The sequence below is a fragment of the Nestor notabilis genome, unplaced genomic scaffold (assembly GCF_000696875.1).
Source record: "Nestor notabilis isolate BGI_N333 unplaced genomic scaffold, ASM69687v1 scaffold23374, whole genome shotgun sequence".
NCBI lineage: Eukaryota > Metazoa > Chordata > Aves > Psittaciformes > Psittacidae > Nestor > Nestor notabilis.
In genome coordinates, this window is record NW_009926334.1 from 56,552 (window position 1) to 74,254 (window position 17,703).

Consider the following 17,703-nt stretch of genomic DNA (forward strand, 5'->3'; position numbering starts at 1 on the left):
AAGAAGGGGTGGTTAAATAAAATACTTGCATGATGCTGTGGCTCATTGATGTTACAATATGTCAAAAACATACATCAATTTTTTCAGTAATTTGGCTTTGGTAGATTGTTGAGATTTAGTTTACACGTGCGTGGTTGGCTCATGAGCATGTCACGTTAAAAAAGTAATTATTTTTTAAGTATTTTTGGGCAACTAGTCTTTGCAGGTACAAACAGAGCATAGACTGCAAATTTGACTAATTTGTTTTCTTGGAGAGAAAGAGAGAATTATAAATGGTTTTCCAATGCTCTGAAGAACCTGTTCTTCATCCCTTCATGCTTGGCATTCAGTTCTGTCTTCTCTTTCAACAGGAAGTTGCAGTTAGAGTAGTTTGTCTAGGTACTTATGATTTTGAAACTCACTGAACACTTTGCACTTCCTATTGTGGGTGTTCCTGTTACATACAATCTTCTTTACCAGTCTATCATGGTTTAATTTTTCCTTTTGCAGTTTCAGAAAAAAGTCAGAAACTTATTTTTAGGATACTGTCTAAGTTACAAGACATGCTGTAGTGAAAGTTATACACTGTTTGCCTTCATTTTGAACTCCTGTTAATAGTTAGTGATACATTGTAATGTCAGTCATGCAGATGTCCTTAAAAGTACTCCAGACTACAGGCAAAAAAAAGTGTGTTTTTTCATCTACTCTTTTTTCATAACAGTAGGAAAAGAGCAGACTCAGAATGGAAAGCCATTCATCGTTGTTACCCACTGTGCTTCTAGAACACACTTGGCTATCTGTTGGCAGTGTGAGAAACCTGTTAAATCTTTTTTAAGGATTTACTTAAAGAAAAGTTGGTGGTATGTTGACAAGATTCCCGAAGTGAGGCGTCAGTGAGTTGGTGTAATGTGTCAGATGGTGGTATATTTAAATTTAGTACAGTAAGGAACAGGCTTTGTTCTCAAAACATTCTTTTATTAAGGGTCAGAGTCATTCTTGCTGACTTCAGTTAAATTTGGCATACTTACAGAAAATATTTTTTGAGATTGCACAGTGGCTGTAAGTTTTTACTTTTAAACAAGTATATTTATAAGCTTTCAATTACTTATTATGTTAGTAATGCCTGTCAATATTTTATATTATAAGCTGTGAAACCATATTTTAATTCAGTCAGAAATTTCCTGTGGCCAAGTTCTAGTTGTTGCACTACTCAAGGCTCAAAAGCTGTGCATATGTGCTGCTATACCTTGTATCCTGTGATTTCATAGCTAAGTTATAGGTGGGGGTGGGTTGTGGGGGTTTTTTATTGTTTTTCATTTGTTTGGTGGTCAGTTTGTTGGGTTTTTTTTTTAATCTTTAGTATTTTCAGCAGTTTATTTACACTGTTCTGCAGATCACCTACAGTGTTGCTACATACTCTCTACTTTCCACTTGATTTGCTGCTGTGTTCTGTAATATTTTTTTGTGGTCGTGTTACTTTGCCTGAGTCACTCATTTCATCTTAAAGTGACGTCTTTTTTATTTTTATTGTGGGACAAACCTAACCTTCCATAAACTGATATCTTATCATTCCATTAACAGCTTTACAACAATCTTGTTTTAGTCTTGATTGCTATAGCTATCTAGATGCTGTCTGTTACCTGCAACATCTCTGAGTATCTCTTACCTACATTAGGCAAATCTACTATGTTTTCTATACCAAGTACATGGGTTATATAATTATAAAAACTAGTGGAGTATTCCTGGTTCGTTTACATTGTTTTCCTTTTCCTAGAGTGCAGTTAAGGTGCCATATTGATGAGATGAGATGTGGAGATTTAGTCTCCTCTTGCAAGTGGTACAGTTAATTTTCAAATTGAACTATTGAATCCCAAGCTATATGTATATGCTCATGGCTGCACCATTTTATCAGTGGTTATGCTAGGGCTGTTGTTTGGTTGGTTTGGTATGGTTTGTTTTTTTTTTTCCACCCAACTCTTCTTCCAAGAGAAACTTAAATTATTATACTTCCAAAAGGATGACATTTATTACCACTCAGTTCTTTTTAACCTCTGTGTCTTCTGAGATCTGTCAATGAGTAGCTTGTTAGAAAAATTAGCAAACTCTTAAATACCCACTCCTACCTGTCTATCTGCCTTTTATCAAGGGACTGTTATCTGGAAAGCTTGTCTTATTCTTGCCTTGTTCTGTAACTTCATTAAATGTAAGTCTTCTCTATCATCTTTGTATGTTCCTGAATGTTAATCTTTCAGTTTTGCTCTTTTCAGAGTCTAGCTTTGTTAGAAGTGGTACAGATGTACTTGGGAGATTGGATAGCAATCTAGAAAGTCAAAGTGTATTCAGCAATTTCTTAATTATACAAATGATCTAGTCTTTGCATGTGGTAGCTAGCAGGTTGTGGGTTGGTTTTTCTTGTGGGTTTGTGTGTGTGTGTGTAGTTGTTTTTTTGTGGGCTTTTCTGTTTTGCGTGGATTTTTTTTTGGTTGTTGTTTTCTTTTTAATTATTTCCTATAAGGCATTCAGGTTTTACATTTTACTTTGATATTTTGGTGTATGATATGACCTCATGTTAGTTTTTTTCTCTCTTCAGCTATTTGTAGTTCAGGAATTAATTTTACAGGCAAGGACTTGTCTGTATGATTGTGCATCAAGTAAATTTTCATATTCTTGGTTTCAAAGTTGATTCCCATCAGTAGTAGATTATTGTTGTTTAGGAGCTCTTCTGTTTGATTTTTATTTTTGTTGGTGTGGTTTCTTGGGATTTCCTTCCAGATTGTCTTGAGATATGACCTAATCAATAATTATCTTTGTCTTAGGTTCGGGGCAGGAAATCGGTACTAGTTTTGGACATGGACATGTGGTGTCAAGGTTTTGCACTCTGTCATTCTGATACATTTAACTATGCACTGGATTACAAGTTCTTGGTGTGTTGCTGTGATCATGTTTTTTGCTTTGCATAGCAAGGTATTTATTTAGCTTTTAGTCTTCTATAGCTACTAAATTAATGTTCTTGTGGATTTCTCCTTGATGTGAACCACACCTTCTCATAGTTGAATTGTGTACTGAGCACAGATTTTCAAGTTCATTGGTAAGATTTATATCCACATTATTGCTTCCCTGGTGTCTAAAATTGTGAATTAATGGTAACATTGAGAACAAATGTATTTCTCAGTATTTTTTTTTTTTAATGTGATTTTAATTGAACCATGAGGTGTTACACACCAACACAGAAAGAGCTGAAAATACACATTTCTCATTTTAGTAGGAAGAGGATTCCATGTGGTATATGTTAACTCTTTCAACTTCTAGTTAGAAGCCAACTTTTCTATGTGTTTTTGGAAAGAAATAGCATGCTGTTAGTGAATTGCTCAAAGCAAAAATAAAAAAGATTTCAATTCTCCTGACCTTCACATTTGTTCAGTGAATGCACAATGAGGAATATTTTAAAGGAAGGCTGTTTCCAGTACTTTGTTCTTCTGGAGACAGAAGCTTTCCTTGTCCAGGGAGTGCCAGTCTGGCAAATAATGCAAGTTTTTTCAAGATAAAAGGTACGTGTAATGCGAAGTTATACCGTAATAGCTAGTACATACAGATTACTAGTGCACAGAAGTATGCCAACCGTGGTGATGTTAGCATGACATGCCGCACATCTTCATGCAAATAGGAACATTTATTGTTCTGCATGCTTCTCTTGGGAGGGACAGAGGAATTTGGCAATGTGTAGCCATTTCTTTACACAGTGGATTGCTGATAACTTTCACTGTAGAAAAAGCTGTCTTGGCTTGTAAGAAACTATAGATGGTTTGTTTGTTAAGCCATAAAACTCAGTCATCTTGAGTCCTTGTCTTGGAAGCAAATGCCTACTCAGGATGATAAAAAAGAGAAACTACTCTTATGATATATACAACTTCACTTTAAACATGGGCACGCAGTTGAAATTCTGCATGATTAAAAGTACCCTTTCTGGCGTTTTAGAGCAGAAGAATCATCGTAATTCTACAGTATGCATGAAGTACTTGAAAAATATTCCTATTGTCTTCCTCCCACCCCATCTCAGCAAGAACTTGTGTATGCACAGAAGCATTTCAAAATACCAATTATTTAGGTGTTTGGAATTGAACAGAACATTTACGTTGTAATTTTCCGTTAAAAGAAAACAGACATGTAAAGTGGATTATTCATCTTACTCATGCTGGAAAAAATGGCTGAATACTTGCTTAATTATGTATTACTGTCCATGATAAAGGCAGGGACAAGCTGAGACTTCAGAGTTGTGCAGATCTGTGTACTCTTACTGCTAACAAATACCCTGCAACTGACTTTGATCTGGAGCCCAAGATGGGGCCCATCTTTTCAGCATCTTAAGTGCTATGACTTCAGATGGATTCTGTACCTGAACCTGAGCAGTTTTTGAGCCTTGAGTAGTCTTGTTGCCACTCCTCTCCTGCTTTCTTGCTCATCATGTTTAGTGAATAACTACATTGGGACAGTCCTGTCTCCTTTTCATGGAAATTAAACAAATTTCTAGTTAAGCCTTTATCATTATGTAATTCTTCATACCAGAAAAGATAAAGGGTCCTGTGGGAAGAAATACAATTGATACGCTGTGAATCTTGTCTACATGTAAAGCAGTGAACTTTGCACTTCCTTTCTTATCTTGTATTTCCCATTCTTAACATTTCCATGACCAAAATGATTTGTCATCTTTTGCACTCACTTATCCTACATTTCTGTGTATTCTTTGAGCAGGCTTATTAACTTCTTTTGTTTAATAGCAGTTATTGTTAACCAGTTTTTACCCTTCTGAGAAAACTGTGATATTGCGTGGGGCTGTTTCCACTGTTACCATCTGTTTGAAAGAACTGTAGTTCTTTCGGCTCTCCATTTCTCTCTGTTTTTAAGAAGAATTATCTTCTGCTCTGCTGCTGGGCATATTCAGTTGCTTTGTGATGTCTGTTACAGATCCAGGCATCTTCCTTGTTCTTCCATTCAAACTGCGCAGTACTTGGAAACATGCAATAAAATACTTAGAAAATACTAGCTCAGTGCTCAGAACAGAAGATTAAATTGAATTATCTATTGTTTGGTCCTTAGTAGGGGGATGCAATACTAATACTTGAGATGCAGTGACTGAAGATTTCTGAGGAAGAAGATATATTTAGAAAAGAAAGGGCAATTCTGAACACAGGAATGTATTAGAAAAATAAAGTTACCGCTACAAAGACCATAGCTTATCAGTGGGGAGAAGAAAAAGAAAGGATACCCATATCTCCACGTTTTTTATCCATTTTGGCCTTTGGAAGAATTATGTTAATGTAACGACAGCATCAAAAACATGAGCTATGGATGTGTTTAAAACAGAAGAAGTGAAAAAGGAGATCACCAGTGTAACAAAAAGCAGCCTTTTACAGTAGTATTTTCATTATTATTTAAAGCAAACAAAGAATCCCCCTTGGCACTTGAAACTTTTATTACCTGCTATTTGTGCCCTAGTCTTTGAGTAGAGCTGACTATCAGCATTACCATGAACATGAAGTAATAATTTTGTGTGCTTTCCCCAAAGAAGAGTTTTCATTCAGTGCTGGGATTCACTTCTCAAACCTCAGTTTCATATACTTGAAATTGTGCACTGAATACAGATAAAAGGTGTTACAGAAGTGCCAAAACTACCTGGGAAACTGAGCCTTACAGCTTTTCCAAAACACTTACTCAAAAAAACATAATTATGGGAAGATGGTATCAGCTTCCTGATGAAATGTGCTCACAACCACTCTGCATGTTTCTATTTTCTGTTTAAAGCACCAGGTACCACCTGGAAAGAGAGGCATGTGACCATAGCTACTGCTGGTGTTAAAGATGAGGTGCAGAAATGGAGCAAAAATTGAGTTTTGGCTGGTGGTACTGCAAGGCAACAGGTGTAAGCCTAGTGGAAGAACGCTGGAAGAGTAGTAGCACCTGGTGGGGGATTGTTGCTGCAGGACTTGTGGGCTGAGACTTGGAATTGCTGGCTAGAAACCAGGGCCTGAAAGATCTTTTGATTATCCAGGTGGACAGATAGCAGTATGACCTTAGTGCACAGAGTTAAGGGTAGAATTTAATGTGTTTCCCTACTGCAAGAATGCTTCAAGTGAGGCAAGCTGAAACTACCTATTGTGAATCCTTGTCTCCCTCTGAGGTTTCATGTGCACGCATGACTTGGCGCTGTAGCTCTGATTATCATGAGAAAAAGATTGACAGATCAAATAAAAAATACTGGTTTTCTTGCGCTGTTGACACTGTAACTGGCTGATTATTATATTTTTGGTTTTGCCTTGTCTCTTCTCTCCCTTCCCCGAAAGAGCCTACTCCTTTCACGTTACTGCAGACGGTCAGATGCAGCCAGTTCCTTTCCCTCCTGATGCCCTCATTGGTCCAGGAATCCCTCGCCATGCTCGTCAGATCAACACTCTGAACCATGGGGAAGTTGTGTGTGCAGTTACCATCAGCAACCCCACGAGACACGTATATACAGGTGGGAAAGGGTGCGTCAAAGTCTGGGACATCAGCCAGCCTGGCAACAAGAGCCCTGTCTCCCAGCTGGACTGCCTGGTAGGTCAACAGGAACTTGTGCACAAGGGTACCTTCTCCTTGGAGACTCAATAAGGAAATAGCTGTCCTTGTCTGGATTCTGTTCATATTACAAGGAAACAGCAGGCAGTTATGTTTCCTGATTTATATATTTAGCTGTCTTTTTTTAACACATAACAGGTGAAATTACAGAGAAGAGTGCTGGTTTGTTTAGGGATAAATATCATCACAAGGTGTCGTGTAACAGATTAGATAACATTTCTGAGGAGAGAGTATACCTGATTATTTTTTTTAATTCTTTTTTCCCCTTCTAGTCATGCTAGAAAGGTAGCCAGGCTTATGCAGGGATGCAGAGAACCTTCCTAGGTGTTTCACACACACCAGAAGTGACAACTTCTATTTTTTTTGTAAAAGAATAGCAACCACATAATGAAATAATGTGACAGAGTAGCAAGGTCACTGTAAATCTCTCTATGCTTTTGTTGGTGATCCACAAGTTACACATTTTTGTTGGTTATTTTCACATATGCAGGATATAAAAGGGACTGAGTCCATCAGTATAGGTGGCAGAAAAGCTAATTCAAAAAAATGAATGGCTTAATTAAAAATGCTTCTCATGTTAGAAGCAGCGTAAACATTTGTGAAATGTTAAGAAGACTGAGAAGACTTAGTGTCACAAAGCACAGTAATATATATATCCTGAATGAAAGTAATTCTGTATTTGATACTGATAGATATTGATCAAATTAAATGTGGTGTGGTTTTTGTTTTGGTTTAGTTTGGGTTTTTTAGCTTTTACCCTTTATTTACTGCTACCCTTGTGTTAGTTGTCTAGTAGTAAAAGTAAGGTTGAATGTGTATTCTGTTCTGCCGCAGTAATGAGTCTGGATGCACAGTCCTAGCTGCCTTCATTTTAGTTATGGAGCAGTAATGGCTGACAAGACTAAGCCAACATTTCCACTGCGCTGCTTACTGCCCCTTTGTTGTGAATAAAAAAGAGAATAGTAGTAAGAATGTTCTTGACTGCTTCTTGCAGTGGCTTTTTGTATGTTTTGAGTTACAGATCTTAACCCTCCATTTCCTAAAGAACTGTTGGTTAATTCAGCAACTGTTCCGGAGAAATGGACATCCAATACACTTAAGAAGTCAAGCTTGTAATAAGTGAAGGTTGAAATGTTTTCCAGTTCTAAATCCCTTGTAGTACCTCTCAGTCAGCAATAGTATTGCAAATGTGAAATTAATGATATAAGTATGATAAGAGTCATGCTGAACAAAGACTGACATAAATTGAGGAGCACTAGGGGATTACTTCATATTTTAACTTTACAACAGTGAATGCAAAATAGTATTTGAAAGAAAACTCCAAAACCTGAAGGGCATAAGACTTGAAACACGTTTTCACATAGAGTTGCCTAAATGCCAAATGAAAGGTCATTTGCTTTACTGTTTCTGTTGTTGGTGACTTTCAATGGTGGAGTGCACTTGCAGAAACACAAGCTTACTTTGGCCCTCTTTTTGTGTGATGAGATGGTAGACTCACCATTTGTCAGATTTAAAACAGAGTAGGCTGTGGCAACAGAAGTCTGCAGTTTTGTTTCTGCAGCTGCAGTCCTAATTAGTGATGAGAAGTAGGTGTCTGAAGCCTTTTAGAATCTGCTGGTTCCTCTTCAGTACTCTAGTAATGGGAAAAGATTGCATACTGTTTAAAACTTGGATGCAGTCAGAATCATATTAGTGGTCATTATTGGCAGGGTATGGATTAACATAACCAAGGTGATTTGTGTTGTCCAGAACAGAGATAACTACATCCGTTCTTGTAAATTGCTGCCTGATGGATGCACACTAATAGTTGGTGGAGAAGCCAGCACATTATCCATATGGGACCTGGCAGCACCAACTCCTCGTATAAAAGCAGAGCTGACATCCTCAGCCCCTGCCTGCTACGCTCTGGCTATCAGCCCTGATTCCAAGGTGTGCTTTTCATGCTGCAGTGATGGGAACATCGCAGTGTGGGATCTGCACAATCAGACGTTGGTCAGGTGAGTCGTTACTTGTTTACAGAAAACTTTAATAGAAGTTACTCTTTAGACAGCTACATAAATATTTATCTTCCTGAATAATGGTTCATGACAGCAAAGTAAATAGTATTTCTTATATAAAGACTATGGTTTGTCACCTGAGTTGAGCAGAAACTAGTTTTGGTAGTCTCAACCTAGTCTTGGAAGACGCGCTTCAGGGCCTGCCTAAAGGACTGGTCCATAACATGCTGCAGTCATAAGGGCCTACCTAAAGGGTTCGTCCATAACACGCTGAAAGTTCCTGTTGGTTTTGGTTAGTTGGGATTTGTCTGCGAGTTTCAGCAATCAGCGTTTCTGCTGGTTTGTGGTTGGTGTACATTGAACGTAAGTTAGGGAACTTTTTGAAGTTTGTTCTTTTCTTTTGTCTTAAGCTTTGTTAAGTAATAAAGAGAATTCTCAGTTCATATTTAGTGATGATAAGTATTAAAATTAAATTTACAAAAGCAGTTGAAAGTGTCAATTCTTCAGGAAAGCATTAAAGACTGATACTAGGTCACTCATGAAAAAAGGTATTTGAGTTTTTTGGGGGAATTTGATCTCTCAAAGTTTTGGAATGGGTTGCAAAGAGAATAAATGGATTGCCATGTAAGTTACTTTTGAAATCTTTTGTTAGACCTTTGATTAATAAATATATTAGTAGAAGAGTAACATTTTTGGCAGGTCAGTATCCAGCATTAGTAGTCTGACAGAGAAAGAAAGATATAGGGCCATGTGTGAAATGGCTTTTGGCTACTAGCTGTGTAGTTCTCTACAAGGTAAATTTTGATTTATGCTTACCAAAGTAGTAGTGTACAATATTTTGAGAAGAGAGAGCCTGAATTACTAAAAGTCATGATAATTTAAAAGTTCCAAATGCAATTAGTGAAGAATTTGCTTAGTCTGCTGTGTTTCAATTAAATTTCCTGTATATCAATAATTAGCCTAAATTTATATTCAAAGTTATATTAATGTACCTGCAAATTTTACTTTCTGTTGATCAAAGAGTGTATTAGTTATGTACAATATTCATTTTGCCCTATCCGTGCTTGGTCTCTGTAAAGGTGCACTCACTCAATCTGTGACTGTCTTGCCTTTTAAATGCTTGCTGTAGGTGTTCCCACCACTTGCTGGCTGATCTTGCTAATTGATAACATGGAATTTTGAGACCAGAGCTACAAAACAGAAAGTGTGGCATGACCTTTCTGTGGTAGCTCTTGGTAATTCCTACCCTTCATTCCCAAGCTAGCTGTCTTTTCCCCCATGCCTTCCACCTTTCACATTGAGGCATAGGACTCTTCCTAATGCTAATAGCTGATGAAAAATGCAGGAGCCTCGGAAGGCTTTTGCCAAAGGATTAAGGAAGACTTGAGATGACCTTCACGTTGCTGAAAGCTAAGAATTACTGATAAGGTTTTAAAACAAACTACACCTTTAGATGTTTGTCATCTGCCACAGAGAATGCAACTTTGCTGACTCAGCAATGCTTGTCTTTAACTATCTGGATCCCTTTCTATTAATATCTCTGCTTATTATTTATCATCTTGACTTGCAGCCAAAGAAAAATACAGAAGCTGTTTTCTGAAACTGGAGGAGTTTTGTTCTCTCAGCACTTGTTTTAATCTGAGTTGTCCTTAACGCTTTTAAGTATAGTTACTGTACTTTACTGTTCTCACAAGTTTTGGGGTTTTTTTGCTTTCAAAACCTGATAGGAAGTACTTGACTTTGTTCAGCTAGCCATGATGCAATTCATTTCTCCTAACACCTGGAAAATGTTTTTGTAATACTGTTGTATTTCATGCCTAGTAAGGAGGGAGGGGTTGATTTTTGCCCATCAGCAGACACAGAGAGTCCAAAACTAACACCACAACAGTGTTTACCTTGAGCTCTGGCAGGAAATCATTATTCAATCTGGTTTGTTTTATCAGGCAATTCCAGGGCCACACAGATGGAGCCAGCTGTATTGACATTTCTAATGATGGTACCAAGCTCTGGACAGGAGGTTTGGATAACACTGTCAGATCCTGGGACTTGAGAGAAGGGAGACAGCTACAACAGCATGACTTCACATCACAGGTATAACTGGATTTTCCTACAGTGTGGGGAAGGGTGGCGAAAGGAAGAGGGAGCGGTGGGAGGGAAACATTTAGGATGAAAGCTGAGATTGAGCCCAGTGCAGCTGGCAAATTGTTCTTTCTCATCCTTTTGGCTGCTCACAACACAATATTTTGGAGCTTTCGTATGCTGAGCTTCCAGAACAAAGTGATTCCCTATTTTTTCCCTATTTATTCTAAATTAATGTAAGATCAGGATTATTTATAGTCACTTGAATTTTGAACAGCAGTCTTGCTATTGAACTATGTGAATTTATTTGGCTCTTCTCTCTCCCTCTCCCAATCAATTTAATCACTGTAGAGAAAAAAAATGTATTTGTAAGAAAAAAATAGGAAGTGTAAATATCATTTAATTTTCAGATATTTTCCCTTGGTTATTGTCCTACTGGTGAATGGCTAGCTGTGGGAATGGAGAGCAGCAATGTAGAAGTGCTACATGTAAACAAACCAGACAAATATCAACTGCACCTTCATGAGAGTTGTGTATTGTCACTCAAGTTTGCTTACTGTGGTAAGTTGCACTGAACACAAAACTGGAGGTCAGGGCTCTAGTTCATGTTTCACTGATTAGTTAATACATCGTCATACCTCATTTGATAATCATAGAATAGTTTGGGTTGAAAGGGATCTTCAAAGATGTTCTAGTCCAGCCCCCCTGCAATGAACAGAGACATCTTCAACTAGATCAGGTTGCTCAGAACAACATCCAGCTTGGCTTTGAATGTCTCCAGGGATGAAGCATCCACCATGTCTCTGGGCAACGTGTTCCAATATATGTACTACAAACTGATTAGAGTCTCCAAAGTAAAAATGTAAGTGAAGCCTTTATGTTCTTCAGCACAGGCAGGCTAAAAATTAACAGAGCACAGAGTGGTGTCATAACGGCAAACCGCTGGGGAGGAGTCAGTGCTATGTGCCTTGAGGTGCACAAGTGGCCAGGCCGCTCTTCATAGGGATTTTATCTCAGTTTCTTAAGTTATGAATAAATATCTCTGCTTTATGAATTCAAAGGTACTTACCTACAAACAACCTTCCATTTATCTAAAAGCTGCTGGGATGTTTTATTTGTGTGTAAAAAAACATTTCAACTTAAAGAATCTAGGGATTTCCTCATATATTAACATGCTACAAAAGCATGAGTGTCCACATTGATTGTAAGCAAAAGTATCTGATTAGTGGTGGGAACTTTTACAGCAGTAATTAGATAAAAGATTTCATAGATGTGAGTTGAAAACCCACAGTGTCAGATGTGTGTTTCATGTGTTTTTCATAGCCTTTCTGTTTTATATTATAGGTAAATGGTTTGTCAGTACTGGGAAAGATAACCTTCTTAATGCATGGAGAACACCTTATGGAGCCAGTATCTTTCAGGTGAGGATGATGAATGGTTTTAAAAACAACTAGAACACCCCGAGTCTCAAGAGTGGACTCAGATATCTTCACCTATGTCTCTACCCAAACTGGGATGCTGAGATAAGGGTAACAGACTTTTTTTTAAATTATGTAATATATTTCTATTTTTCTTCTAGTCCAAAGAATCTTCGTCAGTGCTTAGCTGTGACATCTCTGTGGATGATAAGTACATAGTCACTGGCTCTGGAGACAAAAAGGCTACAGTCTATGAAGTTATCTACTGAAAAATATGATGGGGATATAACTTTTAGAAGTTGAACTGGGCCAAAATTGTTCTTAATGGTAGAAGTAGAAAGGTTTTGCCTTTTAAAAAGGAACAAAAGTATTGAGGTTCCAGACCTTGCCATGAACCTACTCCGATTTTTCAAAATAGAAGGCAACATCCAGCAACTAAATATTTGCTACGTGGACCAAATGGAGCACAGAGGCAAGATGGACAGATGTAGCCTAGGTTTTTGACATAGTTTTTAAAAGCCGAGTCTACTGAAGAATGTTGGAGCCTTTTATTTTTTTTTTGTTTGTGACCTCATGCAAGTTGTTCTCATTGCCTGATTATGGGGGATAAATACTTTTCTGTTCCTTACAGTTCAAGTTGCATTCTGTCCTGTGTAGAGCAGTGGTGTCTCAGATGAACTTGTTTCCTGGTTTTGCATCTTGTGATATGTTTTTGTATTTTTGTTGAAGGTCAAGCATTTGTATAAACTGTAAATATCTTTAGTTTATTACAGTAAAGGCTTTAGTACCAACAACTAGTCTTCCCCTCCCCGTCCTCTCCCTGCCTGCCCTGCTTATTTAAAATTTAAAACCTTTTGGGGATATAAGTACCTTTTTAGAAGCAAAAGCAAACACTATGTATAGTTTGAAAATGGTGTCTTATTCTTTATAACTCTTCCTAGATTCCTTTATCATACTTCAAAGTAGTTGTTTTGACATATTAGGGTATCAAATCCAGTAGAATACTGTATTGTGCTACAGAAAACTTAAAAGGCAATTTTGTACTAATTATAGTGTAAATATAAAAATTGAACATTTCATAAAGTTGTGCAGTTTAACTTTATTCTGATGTCCCATGGATATGTTCTTTGGCAGATACACTAATATGTGCCTGATCATAGTTCATTTGGTCATTTCTCTGGAAGAGGAGGTGACTTCCCTCACCTTTCTCCCTCAGCTGAACAGAATTCATGCACGAGCCACATTTCAACTAAGTACATCAGAGCCTTTATTCATTAACTGAGGATGTCTGTGATTAAACAAAGCTAGATAAGTTGCACCCTTCATATTTTACAGAGAAGTGGTAGCTAAGGACCATTTCTCTTTTTAATATCTTGTCTATGCTTAAATATTCAGGTAAATTTAATCAAATTACCAAAAGTGTGAGCTTTACGGGGATCACTTAAAACAATGTTAAATACTTGCAGGGCTGCAAGTGAAGTGGATTAACCTAAACTAAGTTAAACTCACTTCTTTATTTCTTGTGAAAATATTGACAAAGGAATATTTTGATTTTTAACTAATCCACTGCACATATTAATTAGAATTAATTTTCCTGAGTGTCCCATGTTATGCAGGCCTACAAGCTCTATGTATTTGCACTGAACGATCTTTAAGTCCTTTCCACTGTTCAGTGTAATGTTGGTGAAGAGCCATGCTAAGCAGCCAGTTACCAAAGCTATGCATCTTCAAGTTGTTGTGGTGTACTTGAGAAATGAATGAGGAGAGAATGTGTACATTTTATTCTAACCATGTTTTTTCAGGTTAATGGGTTCTACCACTGTTTGCCAGACAAACCTAACTATTGCACCAGTGAGGGCCATACATTTCCTACATTATGTAATTTAATTAGAATTTCTGTTGCTGAATGAGAGTACAGATGAACAAAAGGATATCTTTGAACAAATAATTCAGATTACACAGACTGGCAGACAAGTTAAGACTCGTCTGTGAAGATCTGCTTTCTCATTTTGCTAGAATATGACAATGACCTATACCCCTGCTCTTTAAAGACCTGTAACTAGGAAGAAACAAGTTTGACTGACAGATGCATTGACTGGATAGGAAGTTTCTCATCTGGGTGCAAATTTTCCCTCTACTTCCTGTCTGAAAAGACATCAGTTTTATTCTCAATTTTCATGACCATTCTGCTGAAACCAGTTTTATAACATCTAGAATTGTAATAGCCTTAATACATTAACCTTGCATTTGGAATGTAAAATGTTAACCATTCAGGATAATCTGGTCTCCTAGACATTTAAGATTAGTGTTCTATCCGTATATATCTGTACCTTTGTCTATTGTGTTGTGAATATGAAATCTGTATGAAAATGACAGACCAGCTTAGGTGGTGGTCATGTTTCTTTCACACATACTGAGACAAAAAGCAGAATCATAAGGCTTTTCAAAAAATAATTGTATTTGCTACATTGAAATAGAGTGAAGTACTATGCCATTTTAAAAAGAGAAAGTTTAAAAAGAGAGTAAGTGCTAGGTTTTTACACTGACCATGTTTTCATATTGAAGTTTTTCTGAATGTCTGACTCTGCCAGTGATCATTGACTTTGTTTAGCAGCACTGGCAAATTTGGAACATTTGGATTTCTGCCAAACTGCTATCACCTTGGCTTTTACTTCATAGATGTTGTTTTGCCTTTCTTTAAAGTTGGTATCACAGGAACCAAGAATGCAAGTATTCTAACACATTTGTGTAACCTTTAAAAAAATTATTCACATGTATATAATGGTTCTGCTATAAGTCGTAACATAGTGATTGTTAGGAAGGCCATGTTCTTTGCAATCAGGAGGTTCAAAATCATAGTGTCAGGAATATAATTAAATACCTTGTCTTTTCTTCTTAGCTTCCAGAATGCACAATGAGTCAGAGCAGTTATGGAATTGGACATTATTTATATGTGTGAATGAATTTAATCATATTTGTACCATATATTTCTTCGTTGTAATTAAGAAATTCCTTTTTTCCCCAATCAGATCTGCTTTAAGCCTTGGGTCTGCAAACTTGGGGATGCAGCCTACAATAGTCCTCTCCATATGTTGTTTCAGGTTTCATTTGTAGTTTATGAAATTTTTTTCTTTCGTCAAACAGTAAAGCCTATTCCACCAGCAGATGTAATTTTTAATGAAAAGATACATTTGGTGAAATTTTGGCATGTTGGTCTATGCTATTACATACAAGATTTAAGACTAGTAGAGCTTAAAAATTCCGTAAGTTCTTGTAACCCTGTGTAAAGTAGTGGGTGAAAATAATTGCATATTGAATGAAGAAGCAGACCAACCCAGACCAGCATTAACAGAAAAGGCACTGGGAAAAGCACATGGAAAAAAGAGGTACAGCAGTAACTATGGTACAGGTAATTAATTTGTGTGTGTGTGTGAATTTAATTACAATCCTGAAAGATTCCTTTGATTAGCCCCTTCCTGGGACTGTATTTGTTTGCTGGGTGGCCCTCAGTATTCAGAGATATTTGAATGCAGATCTGGCAAACACTAGTGCCAGCTAGAAGCAGGAAGTCCTTACAAATGACATACTGGATGTCAGTGCAAACAATAACTGATGAAGAGGAGATTTGTGGTAATACTGATTCAGCTGAACAAAATCCGTTGCCAGCTCTAATATATATATTTTGTTTATGTGCACCAGGCATAACCTTTTATAAATCAGTTGTGCAGAAAATCATAATACCATTCCACACAATGCATTTGTCTGTGTCAGAGTACTTCTTTGGTTATAGTTCCAAGCAAAGATAGTTCCCCAGATCAACCCACAAGCCTTGAGAGAATTTTTATCCATATTAATTTTTTTAAAGTTGTTTGGCATTTCAAAAGCTTTTGTTCCTTAAAAGGGAGGAGGGAGCATCAAACAAATATGAAGTGTATAGACTGTTAGTGTTATTTTCTAATACAAACATCAAAACAGAATCTATGATCTGGTCACATGCATACTTTTGTGTAGAAACAATTGACCATAATTTTTCTGTCACATTTTTCCATTGGTAATGCAGGTCGAATTTTCAGAAGTGTCTAAGTTACTCAAGCAACTTAAACCCAGATTGAGAAACTGTTTTCTTTTTAGTGGCTTTTTGTTTGGTTGGTTAGTTCATTTTGGTTTAGGGGTTTTTGTGGAAAGGCTGCTGCACTTGTGAGCATGCAGGATCATGTAATCTAGTTAGAGTAGTCCTTCATATTTTCTATTTTACTGGTGCAATTTTGAGTTGATGGGGAACTTCAACCATTCTAGCAACTAAGGTGGGTAGAATTTAATGTTTTCAAGCTAAAGAAGAGGAGTGAATTCAGATTTAACATTACTGATAAATTGTTTAGCCCTTAAGCCACTTCACTGGAGAAGCCGTGCTGGCTCCAACTGTGCTGTCTCTTCAAAGGATTTTCTTTGTTGGTTTTTTTTTTTTCTTACCGCAAGTGTATAGAAAAAATGTGAGAATGTAGGTCTGTTCAAGACTTGACTTACAGTGTCCTGCCAGAGAGAGGTCTTTTACTACAGAATGGGAAAAATGAAGCAGCTCAGAGCAGGACCCAGTGAACACCAGAGAAATGGTTCATGGCATGGGATACATGTGGGGACAAGGGAGGATGGGAACATACATACACATACATTTTAGGTTTCATCTAATATCTAAACTGCAAAATTCACCTAGAATGAGATCCCAGTATGATGACACGTTCCAGTATGATGACATATTTCTCCATAAATTGTTCAGATGTTTCTGCATAGTAATTCAGGGACACCTGAGATGTGTATTGGAAGTGGAAGCGGGCATTTCTTTGTCATCCATAAGCAGTCATCTAATCCCAAGAGGAAAGAGAGTTAAATCACAGCCAGTTTTCAGTATTTCCCATTACCTAGTATTTTTGTAGCTCAAGATCAGCTTTCCAGCAATTGATAATCCCATTTTCAGCAACATGCTCCCAGATGTCTGATTGCAGCTTAAGTGCTTAGTGCAGCATGGTAGATTTTGCTAGGGAAAAACAGACATGTAGAAACTGAGTGCTTTAAAAGTTTGCCCTGTGAGACTACTTTACTGACATTTCTGAGAAGTTTACTCAGAATTCCTATTCAACTGTATAGGAGAGCTTGTTCACTCAACATTTTCTAAACCAGCAAAACCTGTGCTTTGAACACAGTTTAAGCACATGGGTGTGGTTTGGTTTGCATTTTTTTAGCCTTTTTTTGGGGGGGGTGGGGGATAGATTTATTTAATTTTTTTGTTCATACATAACTTAAAAACATCTGTGAATTGAATACACCAAGAAAACACCAAGGGAAAAAAATGATTGCCTTCAGCAGGTAGAATGCTCTTAAACATGCTATATATCAAAATATCCTATTGCTTCTATGATATATTAATTCTTGAGAGCACTGGATTTGTGTTTCCTTGGAGCTAAGAAATTGGTGGTGCGGGGCCCGATGTTAGTTATTATTTACAAATCTGAGCAAAGTTTTGGGTTTGGGGGGTTTTGGGGGTTTTTGGTTGGTTTTTTTTTCATATTGCTTGTTGCTAGGTCCCACAGTTCAATCAAAGCTGAATGACAGGCTGTGCCCTTTTT

At 37.2% G+C, this 17,703-nt stretch overlaps 1 protein-coding gene across 1 annotated transcript in view; it reads left to right on the plus strand.

Annotated features, from left to right (window-relative positions):
- The window catches only part of TLE1 (transducin-like enhancer of split 1 (E(sp1) homolog, Drosophila)), a gene marked incomplete at its 5' end in the record, with an annotated part of 68,167 nt that extends 55,136 nt beyond the window's left edge, over positions 1 to 13,031 (plus strand). The window contains 6 exons of the mRNA XM_010013488.1: positions 6,318 to 6,567; positions 8,338 to 8,585; positions 10,529 to 10,676; positions 11,075 to 11,225; positions 12,009 to 12,085; positions 12,244 to 13,031. Of these exons, the coding sequence (XP_010011790.1) occupies positions 6,318 to 6,567; positions 8,338 to 8,585; positions 10,529 to 10,676; positions 11,075 to 11,225; positions 12,009 to 12,085; positions 12,244 to 12,351 (982 nt within the window). The remainder of the gene's footprint in view (positions 1 to 6,317; positions 6,568 to 8,337; positions 8,586 to 10,528; positions 10,677 to 11,074; positions 11,226 to 12,008; positions 12,086 to 12,243) is intronic.
- Positions 13,032 to 17,703: the final 4,672 nt, after the last annotated feature.